Raw genomic sequence first — 17,123 nt, forward strand, 5'->3', positions numbered from 1 at the left:
GTGCAATGCTTGGCCCTGGGGTTACGCAGCTGAGTGAGGCAGACCCAGTCCCTCTCCTCTTGGGACTCACAGCTGAGCAAGGGACCTGAGTGGCTGAGCTAGCAGCCATGCGGAGAGTGCTGGGTGCCTGGGAGGAGGCGGAGGACCCAGGAAGCTGGCCACATTGGCTCTGTAAGGCCATCACGCCCTTCCTCTGACGTGCACAGAGCCCACTGCATAGACTAGGCTGGGAGCTGGCTGGGCTTGGATCCTGGGCCCCCAGTCAAGTCCCAGAGGAAGACAGGCCAGCCCTGGGATGCTTCAGGGAGGATGCCCTGGCTTGTCCCTGGTGCTGACCCCTCTTCTCCCCACAGGCTGAAGGCCAAGGAAGAGGAGTGGCGGGAGGCCCAGCAGGGCTTCAACAAGATCTGGCGGGAGCAGTATGAGAAGGCGTACCTCAAGTCCCTCGACCACCAGGCTGTGAACTTCAAGCAGAATGACACCAAGGCCCTGCGCTCCAAGAGCTTGCTCAACGAGATCGAGAGCGTCTACGACGAGGTACAGCCTTCCCTAGCCCTGCCGGCTGGCGGGGGTGGGATCCTGGCTCTCCCGACCGCCAGGTCTGTGCCTCTGTTTCCCTGGTGCTTAGGTGGGGTAGCGGCATTGCTGTGTCGAGGCGAGGGTTCATGTCTCTGTGATGCCCAGCCTGCGGCCTGCCCTAGGAGAACCAGCAACTCTGCCATTGTCTGTTTGTTTGTTTAGAGGCAGAGTCTCGCCCGCTCTGTCGCCCAGGCTGGAGTGCAGTGGTGCGATCTCAGCTCACTGTAACCTCCACCTCCCCGGTTCAAGCGATTCTCCTGCCTCAGCCTCCCGAGTAGCTGGGACTATAGGCACGTGACACCACACCTGGCTAATTTTTGTATTTTTAGTAGAGACGGGGTTTCACCATGTTGGCCAGGCTGGTCTTGAACTCCTGACCTTGTGATCCACCCGCCTCAGCCTCCCAAAGTGCTGGGATTACAGGCGTGAGCCACCGTGCTCGGCCAACTCTGCCGTTGTCTGGAGAAATCTCTGTCCCTCCTGTGGGACAGTGACGGACTTCAGCTTAGATGGCAGGTGGCAGCAGCCTTCATTTCTTTCTTGCCGACTGTGCCCGGCACTGGTGTTAGCAATGCAGAAGGAGTCATATATCATCTGACCTCACTCCTGAACCTGACTCTGCTGCGTCATTATTCTGATTTTATTCCTCGGGGAAACCGAGGCACAAGAGGTTGCATTTGCCTGGGCTGGTCGCAGGGGGCCAGGGCTCCGAGTCAGTGGGTTCGAGGCTTTCGGCTGCACGTCCTCACTGCAGGCTCACAAGGCCTGAGTTACAGAACCAAGGCCAGCGGGACCCTCAGGTTGCCAGGAACTGGGCCTGTTAGTGGCTGTGCGTAGGGAGTGCCTGCCTGCAGGATCCTGAAGGGGGAAGCTTGGCAGGGTGTTGGGCATAGTGACAGCCAGCTGTCGGGAAGGTCCTTGGACACTCTGAGGAGGTGGCTGGGGAGGGCACGCTGCTCCCCAGGCAGTGCCCAGATCACGGCACGGGTTGCATTGTCAGCCTGGTGCCCACCTGGGCAGGGGGTGGTGCCTCACCTGATTTGGTGTCTTGCTCCCGTCACTGCACAGTGAGCGGTCGCTCCTTTTACAATATAGAAACGGAATCCACAGGAGCCAGGCTGCTGGCCCAAGGCCTCTCCCAGAGCCTGTGGGACTGTGGGGACCCCCTTCCCTCCCACCTCCCTCCCCATGGGCCACCCTCGCCCCAGGCCTACCCACAGCCGCTCTGGCTTCCTCACTCTAGTCCTCGGTGGATCCCCAAGCCCAAGACCCTGCATAGGTTCTGTGGGTCTGTAGTGTCTGCAAAGTGCAGATGATGAAGTAGCCCTGGAAATCCACCAATGAGACCCCGAGTTCCTGGGTCCCTCCCTGGGGCTGGGGCTGATGAGGCAAGGGGCACCAAGGTTGGCCCCCTGGCCTGACGGATCTCTGCACATGCAGGTCCTTGATGAGTTCCAAAGTCAGACCCCCATTCCATCACACAGTTTACAAAGCATGGTTACGGGTCACAGACATGGGGATCGTGCTTCAGAGGGGACTGTAAAGGAATTTTCAGGGTTTATGGCATAAATGAGACCTGGGGGACTTAGGAAGCGGTCAGAGGGCGGAGGTCACACTGAAGAGCCCGGAACAGGGCTGAGCGTGCAGACTCCTAGGAACCGGCTCAGCGTGCTTGGCCCCACCAGCCTCTACGCTGCCCTGCAGGGGAGGAGGAAGGGAAACCTCAGGCTGCTGGGAGACCTGGTCCTTCCCCTGGGAGCCTGCAGAGATGGCGTCCATGCTCACTTTCCCCAAGAGCCCCAGTGCGTCGGCCTCCCTGCCTCCCTCCCTGAGGGGTTGGGGCTGGGCACTGGGTGCCAGGACAGTGGTGTGGGAGGCTGGAGGAAGGGGTGATTGTCTTAACGGTGTGAGGGAATGAAAGTCGTGATCTGGATAAAGACCAAGGGGAGGGGTGAGCCTGGGACAGGGTTTTCCAGGGAGCGAGAGCAAATGGGCATGTGCAAAGGTCCCGCACCCACAGGAGGGAGCTCGGCGCCCTGAAGCATCGCAGGAAGGAGCCTGGGGGCCGTGAGGCTGGAGGGGCTATGGAGGGGCACCCCAAGGGCTGGCATCTTCTGAGGGGCAGTGCCTCAGGAGTGTTAGTTGAGGTGACCATGCTCCTGTGGGCCAAGTCGCCCTGGACCCAGTGAGGAGAATGGTTGGAACAGGCTGGTGAGAGCTGGTGGGAGGGCTGGTGACATGACGGTGGTAGCAAGCACGTGCAGGGGCTGGCGGGTGACAGCAGCGGAGGTGGGGACTTGGGGACGATGGGCGTGCAGGGCTTCAGATGTGAGCAGTTGCAGGCCTCCTGGGTAGTAGATGGAGGGCAGCAGCAGAGAGGTCACGGCTCACCCTGTGCCTCCTTGACCTCATCGATAGCGTGGTATGGGCAGCCCCGGTCAAGCTGGAATCAGGCGCCACCGTTGCTGTCAGTAGGAGGAGGTCAGCCTCAGAGGTTTCCCCATGCTGAGCCACAGGGCCCCCATTCTGCCCTAGAGCTGGGCTGAGCGACAGACCCAGGCTTGACGCTGTCAGACCCCCTGTGAACCCTGCCCCATATCTCAGAATCCTCTCGGCTCCTCCGACTGGGTCCCAGGATGACTTGGGTCTGCCTTGCTTCCGGAGAGGGAACCAGGGGCACGTGGGGCTGCACAGGAGGTTGAGGCAAGCGACCCGCCCCCCAGGCCTTGCCTCTCCCCAACGTTGGCCACCCATCCTGCTCCGGGCAGCACTCGTCCACCTTGGTGGCCCAGTTAACAGCGACTTGTGAACGGGCACGGGGGGTCCTCTGGGTGCTGGGTGGCTTTCCGTCTCATGGCCGCCCTTTCCCCCACAGCACCAGGAGCAGCACTCGGAGGGCCGCAGCGCCCCCTCTAGCGAGCCACACCTCATCTTCGTGTACGAGGACCGACAGATCCTGGAGGACGCAGCAGCGCTCATCAGCTACTACGTGAAGCGGCAGCCGGCCATCCAGAAGGAGGACCAGGGCACCATCCACCAGCTGCTGCACCAGTTCGTGCCCAGCCTCTTCTTCTCTCAGCAGCTGGACCTGGGCGCCTCTGAGGAGTCAGCCGACGAGGACCGGGACAGCCCCCAGGGGCAGAGCACAGACCCCAGCGAACGGAAGAAGCCGGCGCCAGGACCCCACAGTAGCCCCCCAGAGGAGAAGGGGGCCTTTGGGGATGCCCCGACCACTGAGCAGCCACCCCCGCCACCCCCACCGCCACACAAGCCTCTGGACGACGTCTACAGCCTCTTCTTTGCCAACAACAACTGGTACTTCTTCCTGCGCCTGCACCAGACCCTGTGCTCCAGGCTGCTGAAGATCTACCGCCAGGCGCAGAAGCAGCTCCTGGAGTATCGGACCGAGAAGGAACGGGAGAAGCTGCTGTGTGAGGGCCGCAGGGAGAAGGGCAGCGACCCCGCCATGGAGCTGCGGCTGAAGCAGCCCAGTAAGGCTCCGAAGCCTGCCGGAGGCCCTGGGGGGTGCCTGGGGTTTGGGGTCGCAGCTCATGATCTGACATGTCCTGTTACTTTTCTTCCTGGTTTTTCGTTTTAAGAGAATTCTGTGATTTCAGATGGGAAATTGCAAACAGGAAGTTGCCAGCATAAGACAGAGGTCTCAGGTACCCCTCGCCCAGGCTCCGCCGGCACTGGCACCTGTCCTGGGTGTAGCACCCTCTCCTGACCGGGGAACCTTTGTTTTTCATGGGCCTTCTCGTGGAGCCGTCACGGCCCAGCTCCACAGTGCCCTTTTACTTTCTTTTTTTTTTTTTTTTTTTTTTTTTTTTGAGATGGAGTCTTGCGCTGTTGCGCAGGCTGGAGTATAGTGGCGGGATCTCGGCTCACTGCAACCTCCACTATCCTGGGTTCAAGTGGTTCTCCTGCCTTAGCCTTCCAAGTAGCTGGGATTACAGGCGGTTGCCACCATGCCCAGCTGATTTTTTGTATTTCTTTTTTGAAATGGAGTCTTGCTCTGTCGCCCAGGCTGGAGTGCAGTGGTGTGATCTCACTGCAGCCTCTGCCTCCCAGGTTCAAGCAATTCTCTGTCTCAGCCTCTGAGTAGCTGGGATTACAGGCACCTGCCACCATGTCCGGCTAATTTTTTTTGTATTTTTAGTGGAGACGGGGTTTCACCATCTTGGCCAGGCTGGTCTTAAACTCCTGACCTTGTGATCCACCTGCCTCAGGCTCCCAAAGTGATGGGATTACAGGCATGAGGCACTGTGCCCGGCCCAATTTTTTGTATTTTTAATAGAGACAGGTTTTCACCATTTTAGCCAACCTGGTCTCAAACTCCTGAACTCAGGTGATCCGGCTGCCTCAGCCTCCCAAAGCGCTGGGATTACAGGCACGGGCCACCATGCCTGGCTCCACAACACTCTCTGTGCCATCCCTGGGTTGCCGGCCAGATTAGGCAGCCTCAGGGAGGGTGGCAGTGAACGCCAGCTACTTGGGTTTCCTGGTGATTCCCAGATTTGCCCCAGGGGTGGCGGGTGAGGGCTGCTGGGCCCCACGGGGGCATTTGTTGGGGCTCTGTGGTGCCAGAGCTTGGCCTGCGTGGCTTTATGCACTCCAGGAGGCATGTGGATGAAGCGGTGTGTCTCCACAGGTGAAGTGGAGCTGGAGGAGTACTACCCAGCCTTCCTGGACATGGTGCGGAGCCTGCTGGAGGGCAGCATTGACCCCACGCAGTACGAGGACACCCTGCGCGAGATGTTCACCATCCACGCCTACGTGGGCTTCACCATGGACAAGCTGGTGCAGAACATCGCGCGGCAGGTGAGCCGGGCCGGGGCGGGGCCGCCCCTGAGGACGCTGGAAATGGCCCTGCCGTCACTTCACTCCCACCTGGGAAGGGGGCCCGTGGTCGGCACAGCAAACCTATCCTGTTTTTTCTTAATCGAGACAAAATTTACATAATGTGAAATTACCCATTTGGATGTTCAGTTTGGTAACATTTAGTACATTCACAATATTGTGCAACCACCACCTCTGTCTAGTTCCAGAACATTTCATCTTTCCAAAAGGAGACCCCATCCCCATCAGCAGCCACTCCCCATTCCCCTGCCCCAAGCCCCTGACATCCAGTCATCTGCTTTCTGCCTCTGGATTTCCCTCGTGCTTCATTCCTATTTATGGCTCTGTAGTAGTCAGTTGCATGGGTAGCTACGTTTCGTTTCTCCGTCTCGGCTGTGGCTGCCTTACAGAGATTGTGAGCACTGCTGCTCTGAATATTTGTGTACAGGTGTTTGTTCTGAGTTCCTGTTGACAAACCGTTCTTGAGGATAAATTGACAACATGGAAAAAACCTTAACCCACTTATCCTGGGGGAGGGTGGGAGTAGCGGTGTTCATCCGCGTTGGTTTTAGTAGTAGCAAAAACCCGGCCCCCGCTGAATGTCAACGCAAGGAAACCGGTCACGTAAACATAAACAGCAGACATCCCAGACGAGCTGGGTGTGGTTCCAGGACGTGGGTCCTGCTTGGTTTTTGCCAGAGTCATTGTTCATGGTGACCTCTGTTTCCTGGTCACCCAGTAAGGCTGTTCGTCATAAAGCGGGGAAAAAAGCTGGAAAAAAATAATGCCATTACTCTCCCACCCAGACACAGTTACAAGAAGCATTTCAGACAGGATGTTTCCTTCCAGGTTTTAAAGATTGCTTAATGCAAGTAAAATACACACGCAGAAAAGTTCCCAAATTTGAAGGGGGCAGATGGATGGGCTTTCATCAAAAGAACCCCTGCCCCTGTGTCCCCACCCAGCCACCTGCCACCCATGGACACTCACAACCCTGATTTCTTCTTCTTCTTTTTTTTTTTTTAAGACAGAGTTTTGCTCTTGTCACCCAGGCTGGAGTGCAATGGCGCGATCTCGGCTCACAGCAACCTCTGCCTCCTGGGTTCAAGCAGTGCTCCTGCCTCAGCCTCTTAAGTAGCTGGGATTACAGGTGCATGCCACCACACCCGGCTAATTTTTGTATTTTTAGTAGAGGAGGGGTTTAACCATGTTGGCCAGGCTGGTCTTGAACTCCTGACCTCAGGTGATCCGCCTGCCTCTGCCTCCCAAAGTGCTGGGATTGCAGGCGTGAGCCACGGCACCCGGCATCACAACCCTGATTTCTACACAGAGGTAGATCCTGGTCTTGAGCCGTGTGTTAACAGAAGCACACAGTGCCCGGCTGCATCCTGGGAGTGTCATTCTGTGAGATTCCTGTGTTGAGATCAACCAGCCAAGGATTCCCAGGAACGACCCCCACTCCGTCCACCTGTCTCCTGAGGACAGGCATGGGTGGTGCCCCGTGGGTGCGTCTCGTGGCCGTCCATGTACATTTCTGCTGCTGCCCTTGGGGTGAGGCAGAGAGAGGTGTGTCTCACTGATGGAAACTTTCAGTTTCCTGGATCACTCCCACCATTGCTGTGCCAGGCCGCACTCCGTGTCCTCCCTGGGGCGTCTCTCCATCAGCTGGGAGCTGTTCGAATCTCGGTGGGCTCACATTAAATTTCCCTGATGGCTCATGTGTGTGGTTGGGGCCTTGTCCTTTCATGGCCGTTGGGACATCTTTTCTCTTGGAAAGCTGTCCACGGTGTTTGTGCCTGTTTCCGTCGAGTCTGCCTTGTTGGTGACTGGGAGGATTTCTATGTCTGGCCACAAGGACTTCGTGAAACCCACAGCTGCGTTCCGACACCGTCACTTAAGCCTCCTCCACTTTCCCTCTGTGTGCCCGAAACAGGTCCCTGCCCATCACCATCCACAGCAGTGGCTGCTCCCCCAGTGAGGGAGACACGCATGGGGCAGCCTGGAGAGAGAACGCCCAGGGCCCAGCGCACGGTGTTGGGGCAGCGATGAGGGGGATGCCGGGGCCTGGCAGTCTGCCCTCCCAGGCCGGGCACCCCTCATGGGCCATGGCTTTGGGGACAGCAGCCTTGCTTGTGGCACCAGGAGATTGGACCAAATGGTTTATGGAAAGCATTGATTAGTGCTTTAAAAGAATCTCCCGCTTCCATAAACATCTCCTCTAGAACCTGTTAAAAACAAAGCAATGAAAATGGGCTGTCTGGCTGGAGCCGTAGTCAGAGCCTCGTGCTGCCCTGCTGTCCTGGCTGTGGCCTCACCAAACCCCACCTGTAGCTCACTGGGCCAGGTGCTCACCGCGGGCCCCTCCCTGCTGTTTGTAACCTGCCTCGAGGCCATGTCTGGACTCTGCCTCCCTTTATCTTAAAAATTAGCATTGCTGTTTTTCAGCAGTAGCAGTAGGCATTCAGTGGGCACCTGCTGTGTGCCAGGTGCTGTCTGAAACCTGTGCGTGTCCAGGTGGTATTGTATCCATTCACCAAAGCTGCACACGGAACCCCCAGGCAGTGTGGTCCCCTGACCAGGGCCTGGGCTGTGCAAGCGGGTGTTTCACACCAGCCTTGTCTGCCCCACAACCCCTGCTGTTTCCATTCCTTCCTTCTTCAGTGCAAAGGTGAAAGGAATAGCAATGTATTTACATCCAAGCATTTAGGGGAAAGGAACAGCCTGCACTCATACCACCTTCAGCTCATTCCAGGGTTTGCTTTGGAACATTTTTTTCCGTGTCTTTTCTATGTGTTTCTCACACGCACACAGGGTTTGCTGGTCTGGCTTGGTCTGATCTGGCCTGGTCTGTTTTGTTCAGGTCTGGTCTGGTCTAGTCTAGTTTTGGTCTGGTCTGGCCTGGTCTGGTCTAGTTTTGGTCTGACCTGGTCTGACCTGGTCTAGCCTGGTCTGGTCTGGTTTTGGTATGGTCTGGCCTGATCTGGTCTGGTCTGGTTTGGTTGGGTTTTGGTTTGGTCTGGTTTGGTCTGGTCTGATGTTGGTCTGGTTTGTTTTGGTTTGGTTTTGGTCTGATTTGCTCTGGTCTGATCTGGTCTGGTCTGGTTTGCTTTTGATTTGGTCTGATTTTGGTCTGGTCTGGTCTGATCTGATCTGGTTTGGTTTGGCCTGGTTTTGATTTGGTCTGGTTTGGTCTGGTCTGATTTTGCTCTGGTTTGGTTTGGTTTTGGTCTGGTCTGGTTTTGGTCTGGTCTGATCTGGTCTGGTCTGGTTTGGTTTTGATTTGGTCTGATTTGGTCTGGTCTGCTTTGGTTTGGTTTTGGTTTGGTGTGGTCTGGTTTTGGTCTGGTCTGGTCTGGTTTTGATCTGGTCTGGTTTGGTTGGTTTTGGTTTGGTCTGATCTGGTCTGGTCTGGTCTAATCTGATCTGGTCTGGTCTGGTCTGATCTGGTTTGGTCTGATTTGGTCTGGTTTGATCTGGTCTGGTCTGTTTTGGTTTGGTCTGGTCTGGCTTGGTCTGGTTTGGTCTGGTCTGGTATGGTTTTGATCTGGTCTGCCCTGGCCTGCACACAGCCTGTCAGGATCCTGGTCTTCATCCCTGTGCCTTGCAGTCTCCATCCTGACTTGTTTCTGGCCTTTGCCAACTTCCTCCGTGGGTGAGATGGGGGCTCCTGCAGGAGGCAGGGTGGCCGCACCACCTGCTTTCCTCCTGCCAGTTGCACCACCTCGTGAGCGACGACGTCTGCCTGAAGGTGGTAGAGCTCTACCTGAATGAGAAGAAGCGGGGCGCTGCCGGTGGGAACCTGTCCTCCCGCTGCGTCCGCGCCGCCAGGGAGACCAGCTACCAGTGGAAGGCCGAGCGCTGCATGGCCGACGAGAACTGCTTCAAGGTGAGAGGAGGCTTGGGGCTTACAAGCCGGGAAGCCCAGCCACTCACTCAGCTCTGGACTCGGTCCTGGGTGGACCCTGGTTCAGCGGCTGGGACGTCGGCCCTGCTGCAGAGCCCGGGAGGTACCATTGACCTACAGGAAGCGTCAGGGCTTTGGAAGGGTGGCAAAGGTGGGTGGCGGGTGGCCTTGCGAGCCTGCGCTGTGCCGGCTGGGCTGTCCCAGCAGTTGAGGTTGTCGGCGTCCCTGCTCCGCAGGTGATGTTCCTGCAGCGCAAAGGGCAGGTGATCATGACCATCGAGCTCCTGGACACCGAGGAGGCCCAGACGGAGGACCCTGTGGAGGTCCAGGTGAGGCCCTGGCCCCAGGCCGTGCCACGCACACCAGGGAGCGCCTGAGGGCAGCAGCATGGGGCTCCCACCAGCCAAGCGCGGGCTGCGCAGCATCCAGAGATCCTCCCTCTGCAGGCGGCAGGCTCTGCTTGAGGCCTGGTGGGTGGGGTTGCCTCCCTCCCTGCTCCCCCACCAGGCTGTCTTCTGTGCCCCCTCTCCAAAGAGCAGACCGCTCCTCCTGAGCCAGCAGGTGCATCCCAGGGCAGGAGGGGAGCCAGGCCACCTCTCCCTGGCCCCCGACTCCCACGCAGGGCATCCCCGTGGCTGACCTCTGCACCTCCCGTGTCAGGGCTGCATCCTGATCCTAATCCCCAGCAGAGGAGCCACCTGGCCCCAGCTCCCAGTCACAATTTTTGTGGGGACAGATGTTTCCTGCTCACCTCCTGCATCCTGGTGACAGTGAGGCATTGACCCGTGTGTGCCCCCAGGGTGGTCACTGGGGCCTGCAGCTCCCAGCACCTGCTGGCGGGTCCAGTGTGTGTGCACATTACTCAGCTGGCCAACTCCATTCATTTCCTGGGGCTACCACCGCAGTGACCGCAAACCACGTGACTTCAAACAACAGAAGTCTGTTCCCTCAACGTCCTGGGGGTCAGCGGTCCACAGCCACAGTGTGGGCCAGGCCGTGCTCCTGCCAAAGGTTCTTCCAGCTTCTGGGGGCTTCTGGCACCCCTCACTGTGGCCTGTTTGTGTGAGTCCCGCTGTTGCTGGGTCCTCTGTTGAGAGCTATAGTCCGGGAGGGTCTCCGTCAGGGATCGGAGTCCTCCTCAGCGGCGCTCCTCATGCTCTGGGAATAGGGGGCACAGAAGCCCTGTGAGCTCCTCAACTCAGGGTCTAGAGTGAGAGTGGCCATGGCCCTGCTGTGGGGCGTCACGGGCTGTGTCTCTCCCCGTCTCCAGCACCTGGCTCGGTACGTGGAGCAGTATGTGGGGACCGAGGGCGCATCCAGCTCACCCACCGAGGGCTTCCTCCTGAAACCTGTGTTCCTGCAGAGGTGAGAGGCCCTGAGATGCATGCTCCGTTCCTTCCTGTGGGCCCAGGGAGTGTCCCCTTTGTCCTGACGGGGGCTGGACCATGGCACATTCTCTGGCTGGGAACACTTAGTAGGCACCTGCTGTGTGCTGAGGTGGGCCCTGCCCTTTTGAGGCTTGTGGTTTGCAGAGGAGGGATTAGTAACCCCAGGATGGTGAGGGGTACGAGGGGAGGGGCCAACCTTACAATGTGACAGTGGGCGGAAGAGCGAATGCCCGGCCTGGAGGGAGACACTGCCAGAGCTGGTGGGGCCAGGCCAGAGGCAGGTGGCTGTGGCAGGACCCTGGACCAACTCAGGTTGGGCTAGGATGGCGCCCCTGGGACCAGTGGGGGCCGCTGGTGGTGTTCAGATCTGGGGGCGTTTCTTCTTGTTTCCATTTGCTTTTCTGTGGACCCCTGGGAGGTAGCACATCTGATGGTCCCAGGCCTAGGGGCTTCCCAGCCTGCAAATCCTCTCACGATGCCGAGAGCGAGCCAGAGTCCATTCCACCTCCTCTCACCCCCAGGAACCTCAAGAAGTTCCGCCGCCGGTGGCAGAGCGAGCAGGCGCGGGCCCTGCGCGGCGAGGCCAGGAGCTCCTGGAAGCGGCTGGTGGGCGTGGAGAGTGCCTGTGACGTGGACTGCCGCTTCAAGCTCAGCACCCACAAGATGGTGTTCATCGTGAACTCCGAGGACTACATGTACCGTCGCGGAACCCTCTGCCGGGCCAAGCAGGTGCCAGGGGAGGCCTGGGCTGCCCCTACACCCCCCTCCTCACCCCAAGTTCTGGGGCCCTGGGGGTCCAACCCTCAGCCACCCTGACACCGGCCTCTCCAACAGGTGCAGCCCCTGGTCCTGCTTCGCCACCACCAGCACTTTGAGGAGTGGCACAGCCGCTGGCTGGAGGACAACGTGACAGTGGAGGCGGCCAGCCTGGTGCAGGACTGGCTGATGGGTGAAGAGGATGAGGACATGGTACCCTGCAAGACGCTGTGTGAGACGGTGCACGTGCACGGCCTGCCCGTGACCCGCTACCGCGTGCAGTACAGCCGCCGCCCGGCCTCGCCCTGACGTGCCCTTGGCCTTGGTTGCGTTGGGGCCGTTTTCTTGAACGACCTGAGAGGCATCTCCCAGCCCCTCTGCTGCCGGACAGCGCACTCCAGGGCAGGACGCCGCACCCGGTCTCCTGTGGGCCTGCCGTGTGCCAAACCTGAGCTACCTGCACCCGAGCCCTGGGGCTCAGCCCCACCACAGGGGCGGGTGGACGTGCTGGCCGAGGAGCAAGCAATCACGTTTGCGTCCCTGTCCGTCACATGTGCCAAATCCCTGGCAGGCGGGTGGCCCCTGCCCTATGTTCTTACCGTGTCTTGGAAAAGTCACAGGTGACAGCCCTCTTGAGGCCTGCACTTTGGAGGGGGTCCATGTCCAAGAGACCCTGACAAGGAAGGAGTTGAGCCCTGGGTAGGCTTGCTTGAAAAGTGAGTCCTTCTAGAATATTCTCAGAGCTGTCAGAAATGTCACCTGAGGGTTTGGGCATCAGCTCTGCCCGGCTGGTGTTCAGGCCCTCAGTCACTTTGGAAGTGAGAAGAACCCTTTAGCCAAACCTTTGGGATCCCACTTTGAAGTCAAGACCTGGAGTAGGTGGGCAGTGCCTCGGGAGACCCCGCTCTGGATAAGAGACACCCAACCCCAACTCCAGCAGCTGGACTCTGGGGCCACAAGGGGAGGGACCCCAGCCAGCGTTCCCACAGAAGTGTTCCCGCAGAGCTGGCACCACCCCGTTGTGGGGCGGCGGGCCCAGTCGAGTTCATGCAGTGGGTACCCTAGGTGTATGTGTACACGCACAGATATTTATTCTTTTCGCTCTTAGTGGTTGTTATTTCTGCAGCAGCCAAGTCCCGCAGCTCCCTGGGGCTGAGATCTCCTTTTGTGGAACTCCAAGAGCTGCCCTGACAGTCCCACCCACCACCCACGGAGCCCCATCCGTCTGCCTACCCCGGGACCCACATGGCCACTCCAGGGATCGCTGTTATCCTTTCGTGAGGGGCTGAGGCAACTGTCCCATGACGGCATCCAAGGCTTTCAGTGCCAAGAATCCCAAGTGACTGGGGCTGGGGATCGGTTCTCCAGGCCTCTCTCCCCCCACTGTGAGAGCCCCTGGCCCTGGCCCCTGTGCACCAGTGGGCCCAGAATAACCACCACCCTCACCATCCTGCAACAGCTGGACTCAAGTTTCCAGGAAGTGGAGATGCGTTTCTAGAAGTTCCCTGTGGAACCTGGAGGCTCCGGACGCCTTTGACTCCAGGCTGGGCGATTCCGAGGCCGGCCCGTCCTCCTGGGGTCCCCGCCCCCGCTCCCCAAGTGTCACGCAGGCACTTTGTACGCGTCCCGGTTTTCTAAGAAGGGAACTTGCCATCAGGATTCCTGCACCAGGCCCACGGTTGTCTCGGGCAGAGCCACGTGGGCCCTGGGTGCAGCCGGAGACCCCGCCGAGCCCCTCCTTTCGGTATTCCCATCCCCGCATGCTTCTAGGGAGCGCCTCTTTTCCGTTCTTGAGGAATTTCTGTTCTGGGGCTTGTCCTTCCTTTGCAGCTGTTTTGAATGTAGTTTTCCTTTTCTATTTATTTGCACATTAAAGTTAAAAATTGAATATTGACATCAAGCCATGAGGGTATGTTGGTCTCTTCCTGCGAGAGCCTTGCCGACTTCCTGCCACCAGGTCAGTGGGCGGGACCCACAGGAGCAAGGGGTGGCTGGGTGTGCCCACCCGGGCCCAGGGGAGTCGAAGCCCACCTCGAACCAAGATCATCTCACACCCTGCACCTGCACCGCTGCGACATGGGAGTGTCTTCTAGAATATTCTTTTCCAACTCCATATGCACATTTAGTGGGAATTAGAAGCGTCTCCTTCCCCCGAGTGTCTCTCATGCAGAACCCAATTTAAAGATGATGGTGTTTGCTCTAAGCTTCCCATGCCCAACCTGTCCATCCAGGCCTGCGCCTGCCCACCCGCCCCACACGGCCACCCTCCATACTCCATGGGGCCCACCCACCTCCTGGCTTTCACCATCATTTTCTCCTCATCTCCTGCCCCCTGTCTGTGTCCCAGGCCACACACCTGCCTCCGGGTAGCAGAAGCCCCCAGCTCTGCTATGTCCCCTGGCTGACATGCCTAGAGGGTTCCAAGGCAGAAGTGGCCAGCCCCTCCCCTTCAGTATGGGCTCCTCCATCCTCTGCAGGGACTGTCCTCCCCAACCTCCCGAAGGGCCATAGCTGCCTCCCAAGGACCCATGTGCTCCCTGCACACCCGAGCTTCCCTGGCAGTTCTGACCCCCACCCCCACCAGGGGGTCAGGGCTCCCGGGGAGTGTGGCAAGCCAGACTGGAGGCTGCCCTGTTTCCTTCTGCCTCGATCCCACAGCTGGGGATGCCCAGGGTCCTCTCTGGGCCCCCAGACTGGCTTTCCTTGGTCAGAAGTGCTGCAGGGACTGGAAAATGCCGTGCTTGTACCAGGAGAGCGAACAAAGAGCAGATCTCCAAGGTGGGCCCGCCCTGAGGGGTCCACTGCCCTCAAGTAGGCAGGGCCCGTGGCCTTGACAAGGTGATATGAGATGAGAGAGGTCCCTCGCTGGCCCTGAAGATGTCTCCACTGTGCTGGGGAGGGGACCCCATGGCAAGGGACAGAGAGTGGCCTCCAAGAGCCAAGTGGGACCTCAGAGCCACCACTACCACCAGGACCCAAATTCTGCCCAAGTCCACCTAAGCCCAGAAAAGGCCCCCAAGCAGCAGATAAGGACACAGCCCAGCTGACGCCTTGATCTCTGCCTCATTTGACCCTGAACCAAGGACCCAACCTGCCAGGCCGGACCCCTTGACCCACGGAGAGGTGAGGTCATAGAGGCGTGTGGCTGTGAGCCACGTTCATTACCCAGAGATAGAACAGCAGCGTTAATAAAGCCGCTGTATGTCCAGCACCTCCCCTTCCACCTCCTTCAAGTATGTGGAGGTGGCTGAGGGTCTCAGGAACCCCTACTGAGGGGGGAAATTAAAGAAAGAAAAAATTAAAAAGAGAATTAATCTTTCCTGTATTAGGCTGACTTGTCCCAGAGGCAGCAACGGGCACAGCCCAGACCCAGGAAAAGTCTTAATAATACTAAGAAGCCAAGACACAAAGGAATGTGCTCTGGAGCCTCTCCCAGCACTCCCTCAACACGGAGAAGAAAGATTTTCCTTTGTTTTAGGGTATGAGTTTATAGATTCCTGTTCTCTGTAACTAGTGACTTCAAGTATTCTGTTTTATCTAAGCAGTGAAGGTCATAAACCATGTGAGCAGGCCTGAGATATAGCCACCTGGGTGCCATAGTGATGGCCGCGGAATAAGCCATGCTAGGCACTAGGGCAAACCTAGATAATGGCCATCTGGGTTGCATAGCAAGAGTCATGTGTAATCCTGAGTTATGAACCTGTTACAATTTGATGAACTGTCTTTGTCCTGCCTCTGTATCCCTGCTTTCACACCATTGTAAGCCTGCTTCACGCTAACCCACCCCGTTTTTAAAGTGTGTGTAAAAGTCAAGTGCTGTCTTCATTCTAGGCCCAACTTTTATTTTATTTATTTATTTTTTTTTGAGACGGAGGCTCGCTCTGTCGCCCAGGCTGGAGTGCAGTGGTGCAATCTCGACTCACTGCAAGCCCCACCTCCCGGGTTCACGCCATTCTCCTGCCTCAGCCTCCTGAGTAGCTGGGACTACAGGCGCCCGCCACCGCGCCCGGCTAGTTTTTTTTTTTGTATTTTCAGTAGAGATGGGGTTTCACCGTGTTAGTCAGGATGGTCTCGATCTCCTGACCTCATGGTCCGTCTGCCTCGGCCTCCCAAAGTGCTGGGATTACAGGCGTGAGCCACTGCGCCCATCCTCTAGGCCCAGTTTTTAGATGTTGAGTCCGGTGGGTCTGAGTGTGCTCAATAAAGATCCTCCTGTATACACCCCAAGGTCTCTCTTTTCCTCCTGTTTCCACAACACCACATGTGATGCTGACAGAGGGCGCTGGGACAGGGGCTTCCAGTGGGGCCCCAGGAGCATTTATTCTGTTGCTACTGAGGTGTTTGTCTCGCTGGCTTTTGCAACATAGAACCAGTGCTTCCTGCCTGATGTCGTCACTTGCTGAGAATGAAGCTAACTACTCCAAACACCAAACTGAATACCATCTAGCAATTGCATTCCTTTGTATTTGCCCAAGGGAACTGAAAACTTGGATCCACACAAAAACCTGCACACAGATATATGCAGCCTTATTCACCAGCTCCCAAACTCAGATGCAACCAAGACTTCCTTCAGCGGGCAAACGGATAAACCATGTCACCTCCAGACAACAGGATAGAAAAGGAAATGAGCAGGCCGGGCGTAGTGGCTCATGCCTGTAATCCCAGCACTTTGGGAGGCTGAGGTGGGTGGATCACGAGGTCAGGAGATCGAGACCATCCTGGCTAACATGGTGAAACCCCATCTCTACTAAAAAAATACAAAAAAATTAGCCGGGCGTGGTGGCAAGCACCTGTGGTCCCAGTTACTTGGGAGGCTGAGGCAGGAGAATGGTGGTGAACCCAGGAGGTGGAGCTTGCAGTGAGCAGAGATCGCACCACTGTACTCCAGCCTGGGTGACAAAGCGAGACTGCATCTCAAAAAAAAAAAAAAAAGGAAATGAGCCACGAGGCTGTGAAGACATGAAGGGGCCAGGCCAGGCGTGGTGGCTCAAGCCTGTAATTCCAGCACTTTGGGAGGCTGAGGCAGGAGGATCACCTGAGGTCAGTTCAAGACCAGTCTGGCCAACATGGTGAAACCCCGTCTCTACTGAAAATACAAAAATTAGCCAGGCATGGTGGCGGGCGCCTGTAATCCCAGCTACTCCAGAGGCTGAGGCAGAAGAATTGCTTGAACCCAGGAGGCAGAGATTTCAGTGAGCCGAGATCGTGCCACTGCACTCTGGCCTGGGTGGCAGAGTGAGACTCTGTCTCAAAAAATAAAAGACACAAAGGCACCTCAAATGCATCTAACTAAGTGAAAGAAGCCAGCCTGGAAAGGCTGCACACTGCATGATTCCAACTATAGAACACTCTGGAAAAGGCAAAAGTATAGAGACAGTGGTTGCCAGGGGGGCAGATGGGAGGAAGGAACCTATAGGTGGAGGTGGATTTTTAGGGCAGTGACACGACTCTGTGTGACACTATGGTCAATGGACATGTCACGACACATGTCCAAACCCATAGAAGGTACAGCACCAAAAGTGAACCCCCATGGAAATGCGGGGTTCCAGAAGACAGAGCCATGTCCACACAGCTTTATCCATGACAACAAAAGCACCACTGTTGGTAAAGGACATAGATAGCAGGGGAGGCTTGCATGTATGGGGCGGGGTTACATG

The 17,123-nt window shown here is 57.5% G+C and overlaps 1 protein-coding gene across 4 annotated transcripts in view; it reads left to right on the top strand.

Annotated features, from left to right (window-relative positions):
- SIN3B (SIN3 transcription regulator family member B) overlaps nt 1-13,366 on the top strand; it is a 50,292-nt gene extending 36,926 nt beyond the window's left edge. For 3 of the 4 annotated variants that reach the window (XM_077978231.1, XM_015123245.3, XM_015123246.3), the window contains 8 exons: nt 354-537; nt 3,455-4,070; nt 5,231-5,400; nt 9,131-9,304; nt 9,559-9,651; nt 10,593-10,687; nt 11,232-11,439; nt 11,545-13,366. In XM_077978231.1, coding sequence (XP_077834357.1) covers nt 354-537; nt 3,455-4,070; nt 5,231-5,400; nt 9,131-9,304; nt 9,559-9,651; nt 10,593-10,687; nt 11,232-11,439; nt 11,545-11,775 — 1,771 coding nt within the window. In that variant the 3' untranslated portion in view covers nt 11,776-13,366. Of the gene's footprint in view, nt 1-353; nt 538-3,454; nt 4,071-5,230; nt 5,401-9,130; nt 9,305-9,558; nt 9,652-10,592; nt 10,724-11,203; nt 11,440-11,544 lie in introns of all 4 variants that reach the window. The other variant, XR_013409197.1, reaches the window with a different exon arrangement.
- Nucleotides 13,367-17,123: the final 3,757 nt, after the last annotated feature.

This window comes from Macaca mulatta, chromosome 19 (genome assembly GCF_049350105.2).
Source record: "Macaca mulatta isolate MMU2019108-1 chromosome 19, T2T-MMU8v2.0, whole genome shotgun sequence".
Lineage (NCBI taxonomy): Eukaryota > Metazoa > Chordata > Mammalia > Primates > Cercopithecidae > Macaca > Macaca mulatta.